We start from the raw sequence: 17,179 nt of genomic DNA, 5'->3' as shown, positions 1-17,179 counted from the left end.
AATGTTTTGCAGAGAACGCTGAGTAGCGCATGACCGTCATCTGTTCTTTGTACGGGTAGGAATGGAACGCTCCACGACGGAACAGCGTGTTGCCATTCTGGAAACTTATTACAAACGTGGCAAATGTTTTGCAGAGAACGCTGAGTAGCGCATGACCGTCATCTGTTCTTTGTACGGGTAGGAATGGAACGCTCCACGACGGAACAGCGTGTTGCCATTCTGGAAACTTATTACAAACGTGGCAAATGTTTTGCAGAGAACGCTGAGTAGCGCATGACCGTCATCTGTTCTTTGTACGGGTAGGAATGGAACGCTCCACGACGAAACAGCGTGTTGTCATACTGGAAACTTATTACAAACGTGGCAAATGTTTTGCAGAGATCGCTGAGTAGCGCATGACCGTCATCTGTTCTTTGTACGGGTAGGAATGGAACGCTCCACGACGAAACAGCGTGTTGCCATTTTGGAAACTTATTACAAACGTGGCAAATGTTTTGCAGAGAACGCTGAGTAGCGCATGAACGTCATCTGTTCTTTGTACGGGTAGGAATGGAACGCTCCACGACGGAACAGCGTGTTGCCATTCTGGAAACTTATTACAAACGTGGCAAATGTTTTGCAGAGAACGCTGAGTAGCGCATGACCGTCATCTGTTCTTTGTACGGGTAGGAATGGAACGCTTCATGACGGAACAGCGTGTTGTCATAGTGGAAACTTATTACAAATGTGGCAAATGTTTTGCAGAGAACGCTGAGTAGCGCATGACCGTCATCTGTTCTTTGTACGGGTAGGAATGGAACGCTTCATGACGGAACAGCGTGTTGTCATAGTGGAAACTTATTACAAACGTGGCAAATGTTTTGCAGAGAACGCTGAGTAGCGCATGAACGTCATCTGTTCTTTGTACGGGTAGGAATGGAACGCTCCACGACGGAACAGCGTGTTGCCATTCTGGAAACTTATTACAAACGTGGCAAATGTTTTGCAGAGAACGCTGAGTAGCGCATGACCGTCATCTGTTCTTTGTACGGGTAGGAATGGAACGCTTCATGACGGAACAGCGTGTTGTCATAGTGGAAACTTATTACAAACGTGGCAAATGTTTTGCAGAGAACGCTGAGTAGCGCATGACCGTCATCTGTTCTTTGTACGGGTAGGAATGGAACGCTCCACGACGAAACAGCGTGTTGTCATACTGGAAACTTATTACAAACGTGGCAAATGTTTTGCAGAGATCGCTGAGTAGCGCATGACCGTCATCTGTTCTTTGTACGGGTAGGAATGGAACGCTCCACGACGAAACAGCGTGTTGCCATTTTGGAAACTTATTACAAACGTGGCAAATGTTTTGCAGAGAACGCTGAGTAGCGCATGAACGTCATCTGTTCTTTGTACGGGTAGGAATGGAACGCTCCACGACGGAACAGCGTGTTGCCATTCTGGAAACTTATTACAAACGTGGCAAATGTTTTGCAGAGAACGCTGAGTAGCGCATGACCGTCATCTGTTCTTTGTACGGGTAGGAATGGAACGCTTCATGACGGAACAGCGTGTTGCCATTTTGGAAACTTATTACAAACGTGGCAAATGTTTTGCAGAGAACGCTGAGTAGCGCATGAACGTCATCTGTTCTTTGTACGGGTAGGAATGGAACGCTCCACGACGGAACAGCGTGTTGCCATTCTGGAAACTTATTACAAACGTGGCAAATGTTTTGCAGAGAACGCTGAGTAGCGCATGAACGTCATCTGTTCTTTGTACGGGTAGGAATGGAACGCTCCACGACGGAACAGCGTGTTGCCATTCTGGAAACTTATTACAAACGTGGCAAATGTTTTGCAGAGAACGCTGAGTAGCGCATGACCGTCATCTGTTCTTTGTACGGGTAGGAATGGAACGCTCCACGACGAAACAGCGTGTTGTCATACTGGAAACTTATTACAAACGTGGCAAATGTTTTGCAGAGATCGCTGAGTAGCGCATGACCGTCATCTGTTCTTTGTACGGGTAGGAATGGAACGCTCCACGACGAAACAGCGTGTTGCCATTTTGGAAACTTATTACAAACGTGGCAAATGTTTTGCAGAGAACGCTGAGTAGCGCATGACCGTCATCTGTTCTTTGTACGGGTAGGAATGGAACGCTCCACGACGGAACAGCGTGTTGCCATTCTGGAAACTTATTACAAACGTGGCAAATGTTTTGCAGAGAACGCTGAGTAGCGCATGACCGTCATCTGTTCTTTGTACGGGTAGGAATGGAACGCTTCATGACGGAACAGCGTGTTGTCATAGTGGAAACTTATTACAAACGTGACAAATGTTTTGCAGAGACTGGTCACAAACTCCGCGAAATGTTTGGTCAACGTAATGCACCGAATAAGTCGACTGTGATTAGACTGATTGCAAAATTTGAGAAAACCGGTTTAGTTGTGGACATTAAACCCTCGAGACGTCTTCGTGTTAAAGTGTTCTGTGGAAAGCATCGCCATCACACGTGAATGATAATGTTGCTGTAAGTCCGCTGAAAATATTCGCGCGACGTTGACAGCAGTTGAGTATTTCCAGTACTAGCATGCAACGAATTCTAGAAGGCAAAAGATGAAAATCGTGTAACGTTCAGTGGTACCAACATACTTTTAACAGAAATGGCGTGCATTTCAAAAGTGGCGTAGCTTATGGAACATTCTTTACTACGTAATCCACCACCAAGAAAGGACACTGTTAAGAAATGTTGGCATTGTACGAGTTGTCAAGGATCTACGAGTGGGATACCTATAGTTGTTTGTATGCGGCACTACTTCGACAACGTACAATTACACTGTTTGCTCCTTATGCTGCTTTTTCGTGTTTAATGAGAAAATGATTACCAAACTGTGACATCACAGAACAGTGTTGAAAATAATTGTGGATCGTTCATGTATTTGCCTCTTTAGAATCATAACAGAAGTTCTACTGTCGTTTCTTCCAAAGTGTTTCCTAAAGTGTTCTAAATGTCTCTTCCAGACATGTGAAGATTCCAGCACTCAACGACTCCCAATACATAGGAATGAGTGTCTACAGTGTTGTAATAACAAGCGTCATTGTTGTCGTGTTGGCAAATCTTATTTCCGACAGAGCTACTTTGGCATTTGTGACAATCACAACCTTAATATTCACGTCGACTACCACGACGCTCTGTCTGCTGTTTTTACCAAAGGTAAGGGTAACAGTGTTATGTCTTTTCATTCACCATAATATAACGTACAAGTTTTAATATAAGTTTTGTAAATTAAGGTCAGTTTCAAAGCATAAAATTTCAAGTATGGTCGGTAGGTGACACAGGCTTCCACAAAAAAATCTATTGTTATATAATACCCTAAAATTGCCTTGATAATGTAATAGGTACAGCAATTTAGCACACGCGGTTCGGTTTTCTTCTTCAACATTTTACTATATAAGTTTTGTTATATATAAATATGACACATAAGATCACTCTAATTGCGATCCAAGGACAAATACGTTGTTCTCTATATAAATAGGTGCCCCAAGGCTCAGGTAGCCAAGAAATAAGACAGAGCTCCAATCAAGTTAAGCGGCAATGGTTTAAGAATTCTTAGTTATAAAGGCAAGCAAAGAGAGGTTGAGGTCCCCAAAGCTCCAGGCAAGCTATGTGGGCACGGAAACCACAAAACTTCACGCAAGCTACGTGATTACGGTTTAGAACCTCCCAGTGCTCTGTGTAAGCAAAGAGAGAGATTGAGTTTCCATAGAGCGACAGGTAAGCTAAGTGGACGAGAGACTTCAGAGCTTCAGGCAAGCTAAGAGGTTCTTGTTAGGTTAGATCTCTCAGAGCTTCAGGTAAGCTATGAAAGCAGGAGTGTTCAGCCGAAATTGATGCCGATGAAGTTATTACAGTGTGTTTTATACCCTCTTCTGGTCAGCGATGGTGCTACTGTTTTTCTCTTTCTCTTACATGACCTGATGATGAGGGCGATGCTTGTCGTCTGCTTGCTCATAGTAGTTGTAGAAAGAGAACACTTGGTTTTAATTACAAATAAGAATCGTGTGTTGTTCTTTACAAATATAAACCACATGTACGATATTACAATATCCTAGGGTTGGATTGTTTCTTGTTCTGGGGGAGTCCGGTTAGATTCCCGGGTGATCTTATTCGACGTTAAAGTTCTAGGTTCATGATTTAAGTACATAATCTTGTTTGTGACGGAAATAAGATTAAGATTCATTTGATGTATCAACTTTAATTTTTTTGTAAACAATATGTTGTATTCCAGATTCATACAATTTGGTCCCATCCAGACAATGACCCCATTGTTGAAAGTATGGGATTGAAGATCGAATGCAACACGAGAAGGTAAGTAACTCAAGATATTTTTTCTTTATTTTCTTCGACAACATGTTCATAGCTGATTTACAGATGTTTGGAAATAATAACAAATGAGTTTTGTTTCACAGTATGTAACTACGGAAAACTTCCAAAGACAATGTAAATTCAATACTTAAACTTCGAGTAGTACATCTATAAGTTCTGATTGCAAGAGTGAGATAACATAAAAGATAGAACTTGTTCTTCCAACTCTGAATCCGTATCAGAAAATAATCAGTAGCTATATTTTACTAATTTTGCTCTATTGAAAGGTTAATATTGAAAGTGCTAATTGATGTCTATCACTTTCGATTGCAATAGAGGAATAAAATCAGAGGTGAAAGCTATGTACAACTCTATTCTATTTGAATCCATAGCAAATCCATCCTGAATCCCATTCTGTACTGAATCAAAATATTGCTTGTTTCTGTTTTCGTTTTACTCATTATCAGTGTTGAATTCAGACATTTTCACCCGGGGGGAAATGTGAATTCCTCGGGGGGAGGGTTGTTTTTCTGTATTTTTGCAAGAAAGCAGCATATTTAACAATTCCATTCACAAGCCTCTCCCCCATGGCACGGCACTGACCAGGATCTTCGTTACTTTCAATAGCAATCTTTCACTTATATACTACTATTATATTGATAAATTCTATATAAGTCTCTAACCCAGGACGGATAACTATTCCTTCCTGATCCCTCTGAATCTCACCCTTTAACTGACTTATTTTTAGTTAAAGAAAGGTGTGTTTACTTTAACAATCGTAAAAAAACATCTACTTCTGTTACTTCCGATGCGAGAAATGGGATTTAGGCGCTCTATTTCAAATAATGCAAGAACTGTACATTTTCAAGAACTAAGTAGATTTTGATGTAACATTAAGCAGAGACGGCTATTTTGTTTGTATTTAGAATAGAAAGGAAAACAATCGCTACACCTAAAGTCTGCTGACATCAGAGATCATATGGAATGATCGAAAGATATACCCTATCTTTCCTTTCCTATCTCAATCTGTGCTAGTGCTAACTACTAATATATAATATAGGGCGAGAGTATAGTACTTACTAAAATACAAACCTTTCTTCAACAGTTGACAATTTCATGTTCTGCCAAACTCGGTCATAGCGTTAAGAAATACAGGTTTTATTGACTATTTAGTATTCTATCTTAGATGTTACATGTTTAATATTTATATAGAATGACTCTGCGTCATTTATATGTATATTGAGAGATCGGATTTCGTCTGCACGTGCACGGAAACAGAAGCAAATAACTGGGTGAAGTAATTTCTACATTTTGTGACTGAAATTTTGGGAGTTTCTTCGGGGGGGAATGAATTTTCTTCGGGGGGAGATTCCCCCCGGGCTACCCCCTGAATTCATTCCTGCCCATTATACGATTAGTGTTGTAAACAAAAAACCGTAGATTTTCACCACTTCCGGTTTGAATAGGCAAACAAAACTCGAAACAAAAGTCATTCTTAGAACATTGAATCTGTATCAGAAATCCCTTTCTCTATATTTGTTACAGTTTTGCTCTATGGGAATGAATACTGAATCCGAAAATAGTAGTAAATCTCAACCATTTCCGATTTTAGTAGAAAAAATCTTTAAGTTTTACGTCCCACGATTATGCTGGATAGGCTAAAACGAGACGGTTGTGATGAGTAACGAATGCAATGGTGGAATGAATAAAGCGGGAGGAAACGGGAGAACCCCGAGAAAACCCACGCACAAGATGTTTGTCCACCACAAAGTTCACCTGGTGTGAGCTGGGAGCGAACGAGGAATCTCAAGCACCATAGCTGAATTCTCTATCATAGAGCCACCACGGCCCTCGGTTTTAGTAGTGTGTTTCTAGTAGTAATGGTGGAGTGGCCCCGCGTAGCGTGATCGCTAAGGCTCTTGCCTTTGGTGCGAGTGATCTCGAGTTCGATTCCGGTTGTGACATTCGATCAAAAAATTATATAAGCTTTTCAGACCAGCAATCCTGAGTGAGGGTTTCCTAAGTTTTCCTCATTATCACCCGGCAAATGTCGGAATAGTACTTCACACCATAGTTCCAGGTCACTTCCTTCCTTCCCCACCTCTTTCTTCCTACCCCATTCTCCTGCAAGTGTTATCGCCGAGGTACGTTATCCTTCATACATGTCGGGCAAGTTTGGCGTATATCAAGAAAGGCCAGAAATCCAAATCCTTGTCATAATCCTTGAGACGTTGAATATATTTGTAAATAACAATTTATCGCTATCTATTACCGTTTTTACTTCTTCTATGGTGATAAGCGTTTAAACTGGAAATAGTTGACTTCTACCGTTTCTTGTTTGAATAGAGGGTTAATAAAGAAGATGAAATCTATTCTTCAAACAATTGGAAACGTCCGCTTCTCAATATCTTTTATTTTTTTTTTTTTACTCTGATACCTGTCGACAGACGAACGGAAGAACTTACGGATTCAATAAGAGTCCCGACACTTATGCTAAGCATAGTTTAGACGTTTAATATTTTAGGAAATGCTGAATAAATATAAAATTATTTTTTGATGTAACATTAAGCAGAGACGGCTATTTTGTTTGTATTTAGAATAGATAGGAAAGCAATTGCTACACCTGAAGTAAGAACGTTTTCTCACCAATGTACATTGTGAAGTTCTGCTTATTCAGGTGTAGGTAGAGCAAAATTATACTCGATGTTGATATTAAATAGAACCTTTAACCTTTTGTCACTCGCGCTGTTGGAAAAAAGCAAACAGGTGAGTAAAAACTAATGATTTTTACGAATGGGGTCGCATTAGCGGAGTCACCCTCACTGCTATTCCTCAAGTGGCTCATTCCCCTCTTTCACCCTAAAGCTCGCTGACGTGCTGCAATTGTATTAGCTTCCAGTACAGGTTGAGGAAATAGTTTCGTTTGCATTTGCTTTTTTCAAACGCGCGAGTAGTTCCGTGATAACACTAGCAACCATATATTTTTATGGACTTTGAAATTTTCCAACGCGCGATCGTTAATGTGATAATTATTGTTTATGAGTGAAGTTTTGTTTTTCTAAGCAACGTCTCGCTTCTTGAATAGAAGTGAGATAGAGAAGTGGCTTGACAATATTAATGATGAGTCTGATGTTAACTATCGAAAATTAGTGGCTGCTGAAAGTGATGCGGATTGAAGTAATGAAAAAGTGAATGAAGATGATATTGATCATGATAGTGAAGCAGATAAGAACAGTGTAGATGCAGATTTAGATGCAAACGATATGGATGTGAATTACAGTTACAGTGAAAATATTGTTTCATTGGGAAAGACAGGAAAACAAAATGTAAATAGTAACTGGCAGCATCAGCAAAGACAAAGTGTAAAAGCATCGTGAAAAAGATGCTAGAACCGAAGTTTACTGCTAAGGGTATCACTGAGTAAACAGTTTTTTTTTTTCGAAATTTATCGATATAGCCGTGATTGATGAAATTGTAAAATGTACTAACAATTATTTGGATAAATTACGAACAAGTTTCGGCGAAGAACGCACTGCAACTGTACAGCAACTTTAAGAGCAAAATTAATGACTTTATTTCGACGTCTTTACTTGATTGCCAAAAGAAAGGAGCACGTGATGATGTACGATCACTGTGGACATGTGACGGAACAGGAATTCCAATCGTAAGAGCAGCAATAAGTTACACGAGCTTTTTACTGCTACTCAGGGCATTAGATTCGATGATTTCGAAAGCCGATCTCAGAGAAGAGATATTGACAAGCTATAGATATAGCACATTGACTTGACACCTAGTTTTCTGTCCCAAGCGTTGCTATCAGCTGAAGGAATCCACTCCCTTTCGCCAAGGCTCTCTCGTTTAGCAACAGCTGAACCCTTATTGGCTCAACGCGTGGATGTGTCGATGGTTTGAACTTTAGTTCGCATTTTTGCCACGGATCAAGACATTTTGACAGCACTATAGCAACAATTCCAAATATCCTAAGTAATTTACTCAACAATTGCATGCATTACTTCAAATAAGTTTGCTAAATATATTGTTTGTATCTCAAAATGTCAATGTTGGAAAAAACCAATGCGCGAGTAGTTATGTTACTAAATTTGGCGCGAGTGACAAAAGGTTAAATTCGCGTCAATAAACTGTAGAGTAAATGTGGTCGATTGATTGATTGTTGCACTGATGGATAGATTTGTATCTGTGTGGCCGATTGATTGATTGTTGCGCTGATGTGATTGATTTGTATCTGTGTGGTTGATTGATTGATTTTTGCGCTAATGGATCGATTTGTATCTGTGTGGTCGATTGATTGATTGTTGCGCTGATGTGATTGATTTGTATCTGTATGATCGATTGATTGAATTTTGCGCTGATGGATCGATTTGTATCTGTGTGGTCGATTGATTGATTGTTGCGCTGATGGATAGATTTGTAACTGTGTGGTCGATTGATTGATTGTTGCGCTGATGTGATTGATTTGTATCTGTATGATCGATTGATTAATTTTTGCGCTGATGGATCGATTTGTATCTGTGTGGTCGATTGATTGATTGTTGCGCTGATGGATTGATTTATATCTGTATAATCGCTTGATTGATTGTTGCGCTGATGGATCGATTTATATCTGTGTGGTCGATTGATTAATTGTTGCACTGATGGATTGATTTGTATCTGTGTGGTCTATTGATTGATTGTTGCGCTGATAGATTGATTTGTATCTGTGTGGTTGATTGATTGATTGTTACGCTGATGAATAGATTTGTATCTGTGTGGCCGATTGATTGATTGTTGCGCTGATGTGATTGATTTGTATCTGTATGATTGATTGATTAATTTTTACGCTGATGGATCGATTTGTATCTGTGTGGTCGATTGATTGATTGTTGCGCTGATGGATTGATTTATATCTGTATAATCGCTTGATTGATTGTTGCGCTGATGGATCGATTTATATATGTGTGGTCGATTGATTAATTGGGTTACTGATGGATTGATTTGTTGAGTTGAGCTGAGTTGATTTTGAGTTTAACGTCCCGTTCAGCAGCGAGGCTATATGAGACGTGGACCTACTGATTAACGTGGAATCCGAACCACATGAGCTCCCGCCGGGAATCGAACCCGGGTGGATTGATTTGTATCTGTGTGGTCTATTGATTGATTGTTCCGCTGATGGATCATTTATATCTATGTGGTCGATTGATTAATTGTTGCGCTGATTGATTGATTTGCAACTGTGTGGTCGACTGATTGATTATTGCGCTGATGGATTGATTTGTATCCGTGTGGTCGATTGATTGATTGTTGCGCTGATGGATAGATTTGTATCTGTGTGGTCTATTAATTGTTTGTTCCGCTGATGGATCGATTTGTATCTGTGTGATTGATTGATTGTTGCGCTGATGGATTGATTTGTATCTGTGTGGTCGATTGATTGATTGTTGCACTGATTGATTGATTTGTATCTGTGATCGATTGATGATTGTTGTGCTGATGGATTGATTTATATCTCTGTGGTCGATTGATTAATTGTTGCACTGATGGATTGATTGGTATCTATGTGGTCGATTGATTGATTATTGCGCTGATGGATTGATTTGTATCTGTATAATCGATTGATTGATTGTTGCGCTGATGGATCGATTTGTATCTGTGTTGTCGATTGATTGATTGTTGCACTGATGGATTGATTTGTATTTAACTTCTTTGTGAGCAGCGAGTCTATATAGAATCAGACCTACAATTTAGAACGGGATCTGAATCACAGCAGTCTATTCGATGCTCTTTCACCGGGAAATCGGACCAGCGAACTCATACACCAAAGGCACACTCGCACTGTTACCGGATTGGACTACAAGTAGCGGATTGGGCGATTTTTTCAGTGTCCTCGCCACTAAAACTTCAAATTGGGCTACGCGCTACTTTTTGGGCTACACTTAATTATCTGCAGGCTATAAGTCTTAAGAATACGCTTCTTTTTAGTTTTATATTCGAAATCGAATTGTTAGTTGTACGGTATATAACAAAATATCAGTTTTGTATGATGAATATTCTATTCACAATGACCAACAGTTTTACTAAAACTAACATTAAATTCTTGTTTTAGTACTATTTAATCTCCAGATCTGACAACACTACACTTTTGTTAAGTTTGCCTTGTTGCAGTGTCACCGACCGTGTTGCTGTCTCAGTTAATGCCTGGGCCATACAGTTCTGAGGAGCTGTGTAAAAATAAACATCGCAAATTTAATTGTCCATATTAACGTGATACGTAAGTGGTTTCATTAAATCTTTGAAAATTCATTGCTCCCAAACAAAGAATTTAGCAAATGAATTAAAGAAGTGAGGAACAATGGTGTATAAACATACTGTAAACGTTGTAAAATGTATTTCAGAGCCCACAAAACTGACTCAAGCAAAAACTGTATGTTTCCTTAAAAATCAGAAAAGTCGTCCATTTTATGCTATCACCGTCTGCCCAGTTCATTGCACACTGCAGTTCTACTTCAGCTGATGCAATGTGGCGTTTGCCCTAACCAACCACCCACCGCCAAGAAACTGAAACTGCGGTCACCGCCTGACCATTACCAACCCAGACATCTGACATTGTATGTTTGGGCTACAAATTGTTCAAATCCTCTACTTTTTAATCTTCAGATCTGGCAACACTGCACACGCGCTATCACTAGACCAGCGAGAAGGGCGATAACTATGTTGATGACGATTCTTATTATTTTCCAATTGCTTTCTTTTTCTTTTTGAATTTTTTCTCAGTTCTCTGTCTTATCGCTTTCTCAAAATATTTACTTTTCTTCCTTATTCTCTTTTGTTATCTACTTGCTCTTCATTTTATTTCATTCTTCCTTCTTCAATTTGACTGTTTCTATCACTCTACCAGGTGTGTCTTCATGTCTTGTGATCCATTTCTACCTCCAATATAAGTACTTCTTTCGAAACCGATTATTTCCAGCTCACTGAATTGTTTCTCACAGGATAAAAGTTCACAGCACTACCAGAAACATAAGGAAAAAAGTATTCAAGCAAATAAGCTGACATCTGTTGCTACCGAAACCTACACACGTCATGCATAAGCGACTGACAAACTAAAAGAATTACATTTGTAACGGTGGCAACAGGTTGGAACAAACTTGTGTTTTAGTCTTATTTCCAACAGAGGGCAGGGAAGTTTAGAAAAATGAACGGAAAAGTAAAATAACTTCTGCTCTGACAAAAGATTAAATAACAAAACAAATAACTAAAATTTGATAAAGGCAGTTGTAGTGGGTGATCGCTAATGAAAATTTGAAGTGAAGAGATTCTGTATCACGTTTTTTATATTGCTAATCGCAAGGAACATTTAAATATATTGCTATATTAAGCACTGATAGATTGATTTACATTGAAAAGTGAAAAGTCTTGCTCTTGTGGTAGTAACAAAAATTTCTGTGAATCTACTTTGTTTTGTTTCATTCATCAGTATTATAGTGCTGCCAAAATGTCTTGAGTCGTGGCAAAAAAGCGAACAAAAGCTCTCACCCTCGACACACCCACGCGTTGAGCCAATAAGGGTTCAGCTGTTGCTAAACGAGAGAGCCTTAGTGGAAGAGAGTGGAATTCCTTCAGCCGATAGCAGCGCTTGGAACAGAAGACAGAATATCAAGTCAATGTGGTATATCTATAGTAAAGAAACTACATTTCTTATCTCTAACGAATCGAATTTCTTTCCTGGGGCCTGCAGAAATGTTAAATGCTGTTTGTGCAACGTTGCCAAGCCAAGTTTACACATTTCAGTTCAGCAGAAGTGTCGTGGGTAACATTACACCCAGGGGGATCTAGGGGGGGCGGACCCCAAATGTTTGCTGGTCCCCCTAAAATTTTCATGGTAGGCTTGCAAATGAACTATAATAAGGTGATGAACTACAATATGGTTGGATCGGCCCCCCCTACATTTTTGGGCTTGCTACCGGCCTGATTACACCTCGATTCCTCTTGTTTCGCAGAATCGCATTAAAAGTTTTGGGAGCAGGTCAATATTAGAAATATTTGACGAAAGGAAAAATAAACAAAATCTAAAGAGGTACGGCTCGCAATAGAGCAGGGGGCAAAATTTCAAAGTTAGATGCACTCGCCAATCGAAAAAATGATGGTCGCCAGTATCTCTCACGTACAAATGATGAGAGGTCCCCCCACCCCTCGGCTTTTGGTTTGGCAAAGAAAGAGATAACATCAGGGTATACAATTTCAAAACCAGACAGTTAGATTCAGGATAAGAATTTTGAATTGGACAATTTATATACATGTTAAAAAAAAAAACTTACCTTAAGACTTCACATTTGTGTAACACACACTCTCTCTACGCTGAAGTACCAGTTGTCGATTTCGGTTTTTGGATCAAAGTCCTTAAATGAAGGGCTATTGATGGAAATTGTCAGCAAATCATCCAGTGTGTCAGTCTTAAGTGAATTCCCGTGGGCAGTCTTAACTCTGTTGAGACTTCTCAAGCTTCTCTCACTTGAAGCAATACTTACAGTTAAAACTGCACAAAATGTGACAATTGGAAGCAAATTTGGGAATCTCGTAATGAAAAGAGGAGTGAATTGCAACGTTGTGAAGACTTGACATTCCGTGTTTTCTCTCACTCAGTGACAATTATTTTCGTGCGAAACAGAAACCATTCCTACTAAACACTGGTCGCCAGCTCTAAATTTCTAGTCGCCAATGGCGACCTGGAGACCGGAAATTGTTCGCCGTGCAAGAGCTTTGTCGCACGAATCTAAAATTACAAGAGAATACGAAAAAGGAGTTGTCTTTTCTCGCGGACAACATCAGTTGTAAGTTACATAATATTGCAGTTTTCTATCCGCCATTTGCAAGCATTATTTCTTTTTACATTTTTCAATATTGATTAGAATTAAATTAGTAATATATTTATTAATTAATCAATTATAACTTGCCTTTGTTTAGTTATGGTTCTAATAAAAACTAGGTAATGTTACAGTAGTAAAGTTTTCTTAAATCTTCTTTTTCTTTAAAGGGCCACAGTGGCTCAGTGGTAGAGCGTTCACCTCTTGTGCATGGGGTCCTGGGTTCAAACCCTGCTCCCGCCAAGCGATCTTTGTGGTGGACAAACACCGTGTTAGTGGGTTTCCTCGGGGTTCTCCCACTTTCTTCATTTCATTCATTTCTCATAATCACAGTCTCCTTTAGCCTAGCCGGCATAAACGTGGGACGTAAAACTCAAAGATTTCATTTCATTTTTTTCTTTAAATATAAACATGTTTATTAGCCTTCTAGAAGATTACTTTCAACGAACTTCGTTAGAACTTAGAAATTCATTACTGAATTCTCTGGGTCTTATGCAGAGTCGTTTTGACGTATGATTAGCGTCATACTAAAGGCCTGACTACTGCAGGAAATATGTTAGTCGAACTCTTTAGTATGGCACTAATCACGCGTCAGAACGACTCTGCATAACACCCTCTATGTCTGTTTGTGTGTGTGTGTCTGTTATTTAGGAATTTTTCAATTTTGAGCCCTCAATTCAATAGACCATCAAAAACTATCTCAAGCAAATGATGGAATTTTTCGGGTCACTCTTACTGTTCCCGAGATTTTGGTCGAAAAGATTTCGACTTTGGGGGATTCAAAGGAGCCATATCTCGGGAACCATAGAAAGAAGAAATTTTACGATCTTTTTTTTTTTTCAATTTTGATCCCTTCTTTTTGAGTATGTGTCTTCGTAAAACAACACATTGTAGAACTTTTTAACAGAACTCTAAAACAAAACATGTGGATAAAATTTAGTACTCAAGGAAATTATAAATATGTAGATATATTAAAAGAATTGTTTAATAAGTATAATAATAATAATGTACACTCATGTCCAAAATTATTGTCGCATGTCTATAAATATGTTGTTGTAGGAATATAATTTGATAACGAATTGGCCAGGTATTTCTTATAATGTTAGTATGTGTATAATTAGCAAAGACATGTATGTGGCAAATTTCATGTCAAAAGAGCTGTAAATAAGAACAATAAAACAAAAATAAAACTTTTTTGTCCATTTAGCAACATTTTGTTTTACTCATTCTAATTTTCATATTTATGATTCTTTTCCTATGAAATTTACCACAAATATACATTTCCTGATTATAGTTACACATAGTATCAGTATTAAAATTACCCTGCAAAATAATAATCAAATTATATTCTTACAAGAAGATAGTTATAGATATGAGTGTACATGAGTGTACATTTTGGACATGAGTGTACATAGAACAATTGGAATAAAGCCTGTAAAAGTTAATAAGAAAAATAGTTTTTGAATTCGTTCTGGCAATGCTCTTGGAACGTTCTCAACTGGTTCTTTGTTGTTGAGGTGGTCCGCAAGTGTGCGTATCTCCTCCCCGTTTAGTTTCAACAGAATGGTGTTAGTTATGATAGAATGTCTGTACACAGTTACCTTGAAGTCTTAAGAGTTTTAAGAGTCATAAACATCGGTATGATCACCATCCACGTCGTAACATAGCTGAATTCTGCGCCAAGTTCTCGCAGATGTTTTGCTGAGATACTCCGGAATCATGAGGGTGAAGGCGTGTTCCACAGCTGCTCATAATTCCTGCGTTGTGTGATATCGAGTGTTTATTACTTGTTGCTTTATGAAACCACAGAGAGCATTGTCTAGTAGGGTCAGATCGGGACTTCTTGGAGGCCAGGCAACGGGAGCTGGTGAAGATGCTATATGGACTTTGATCACACATTGTGGATTACTCCAACTTCACTGCAAATAACTGTTACCAAGCAGAAAACAGCAGAAATGTACATGGATAGCAATGTTGCCAGACAATGCCAAGCAATGTTACCAAACAAATGTGGGTAAAATCTAAAACCGTCAGAAAACACCAATTAGGGGTACGCCCACTTCCGGACCACGCTGTATATTAATATTCTTTATGCGTTTGTGTGGAGAGAAACAGTGTCTGAAATATGAGAGAATATTCTGTGAAATGGAATAGGAACGAGGTTATTATTACTTTTAGATTTGTGGCATATTCCACCCTCTCCCCACTGAATATATCTGGCTACGCATATGATTTGAACCATTCGTAAATATTGAAGACGCAAGAAAAGTACCGGTAGCTGGATCATGACTGCACCAATACCCATTGTAAGACTTGTGACCCAGTGTGGCAAAAGATAGTCCCACTGCAACCTTATTTTAAAAACATTGGTCATCGTTGTGAGCGCGTGTTAAAGTTAACTCACACACACAGGGTGATTATAATTACAGTCTCACTTTCAAAATGTTGTAAAAAAATAAAAAAAAGACAAGAAAAAAGAATCACTAGTCAGAATGACTTCAAATTTGAGCTGAATATACTTGAAGAAGGGGGGGGGGACGGTATGGCATAAGGACAAAAATGTTTCCAAAGTGTATCAATACATGGCGCTGTAAGGCGCCATAACGAAAGTTGATTCGGCTACAAGCCAATAATAATAATAATAATAATAATAATAATAATAATAATAATAATAATAATAATAATAATAATAATAATAATAATAATAATAATAAAACTGAAGTACTTGAAAACACATACCGCAGATCATCCTCTGAAATTATTACTGTCTATTTTATTCAGTGTGCCCCCGTGGATGAGTGGTTACGCTCGCCGCCTTGTAATCCAAGTGTCCTGGTTTGATTCCCGGTGAGGACACAAGTTGTTCGAATCTCGCGTTAAGCTGCAACAACTTTTCCGCTCTCTTTCCTTTTTTTGATTAAAATATTTTTCTTTGGTTGAGATAGAAAAAAAAAGAAAAGGAGATTGGATGTAACATTTTCCTTTTTCTTAAAATCATAAAGATTTCATTCAATTCTTTCTGGCCATACTTTTATTTCTTTTTAGCTACCTTTTTTCGTATTTAAAATCAGTGCAAGTGACAATACTAATGAGCGCACGAATGTAGGTTGACACTACGTTGAAATTTCTCTTCAGTTGGCAACAGTATCTTTGAGCAGACAGTTTTAGTCACGTGAAAATGCACCAGCTACGTTTTAGCAGCCGTTAGGCTTCTTGTGCCTTCCCCCTTCGAGTTTAAAAAACAAAAACTAGTCATTAAAAGCTAATTAAATACTTTATAAGGAAAAGAGAAGTTACAAAAGTTATTTTTGTATCGTCGGTAAATATTTAACATTCTTTAAGATAAAGTACAGTAGTAAAATCTGTTCTGTTTAAGGGGATAAGTACGCAGAAGTAAAAGCCGATAAGCAACCACAGTACAGACTTGACTATGGACGAGCTATATAGTTGGTTTAATGTGCAATTCATGTCAAAGCCGTCGTATTTCGATTCAAAATGTCACTTGGAGCCGAATCCAGTTTCGTTATGCCGTTTGCAGTGCAATCTATTGATACATTTTGGAACTTATTTTTCTTATGGCATACCGCTTCCCCCTTCCTCCTTCTTCAAGTATATTTAGTTCAAATTTGAAGTTATTCTGGCCAGTGTATCTTTTTTTTTTTTTTTACAGCATTTTGAAAGTAGGACTTCAATTATAATCACCCTGTATGTGCAGTGCCCATTGCATTTCCTGGCATGCTCCTTCTGTGCCACGGCCGCGACTATTTACATATACAAGTCGTGCCATGCCGTGCTTCTACTGCTTTCTACAAAATTTCCCTTGGTTCTGATCAACTTCGTGTCGCTTCGTGTCCTCCGAAGAAAGCCGAAGGATCGCGGACGACGAGCCACGACCGGGCTGGTTTCTCTTCGAGGCGAGACTTTCGTAATTAAGAAATTTAGGTGAAGCTAGTTTCATTGTTATACAAGGA

The 17,179-nt window shown here is 38.8% G+C and overlaps 1 protein-coding gene across 1 annotated transcript in view; it reads left to right on the top strand.

Annotated features, from left to right (window-relative positions):
• Positions 1–17,179, top strand: part of GABA-B-R3 (gamma-aminobutyric acid type B receptor subunit 3) — a 702,393-nt gene that overhangs the window by 666,402 nt on the left and 18,812 nt on the right. Inside the window, exons 14-15 of the mRNA XM_081758156.1 lie at positions 3,006–3,198; positions 4,274–4,353. Of these exons, the coding sequence (XP_081614282.1) occupies positions 3,006–3,198; positions 4,274–4,353 (273 nt within the window). The remainder of the gene's footprint in view (positions 1–3,005; positions 3,199–4,273; positions 4,354–17,179) is intronic.

The sequence above is a fragment of the Thermobia domestica genome, chromosome 5 (assembly GCF_964235325.1).
Source record: "Thermobia domestica chromosome 5, izTheDome1.hap1.1, whole genome shotgun sequence".
NCBI classification, from domain to species: Eukaryota; Metazoa; Arthropoda; class Insecta; order Zygentoma; family Lepismatidae; genus Thermobia; species Thermobia domestica.
The sequence above is the reverse complement of the archived record's forward strand: the minus strand, read 5'-3'. Positions and strand labels throughout refer to the sequence as shown.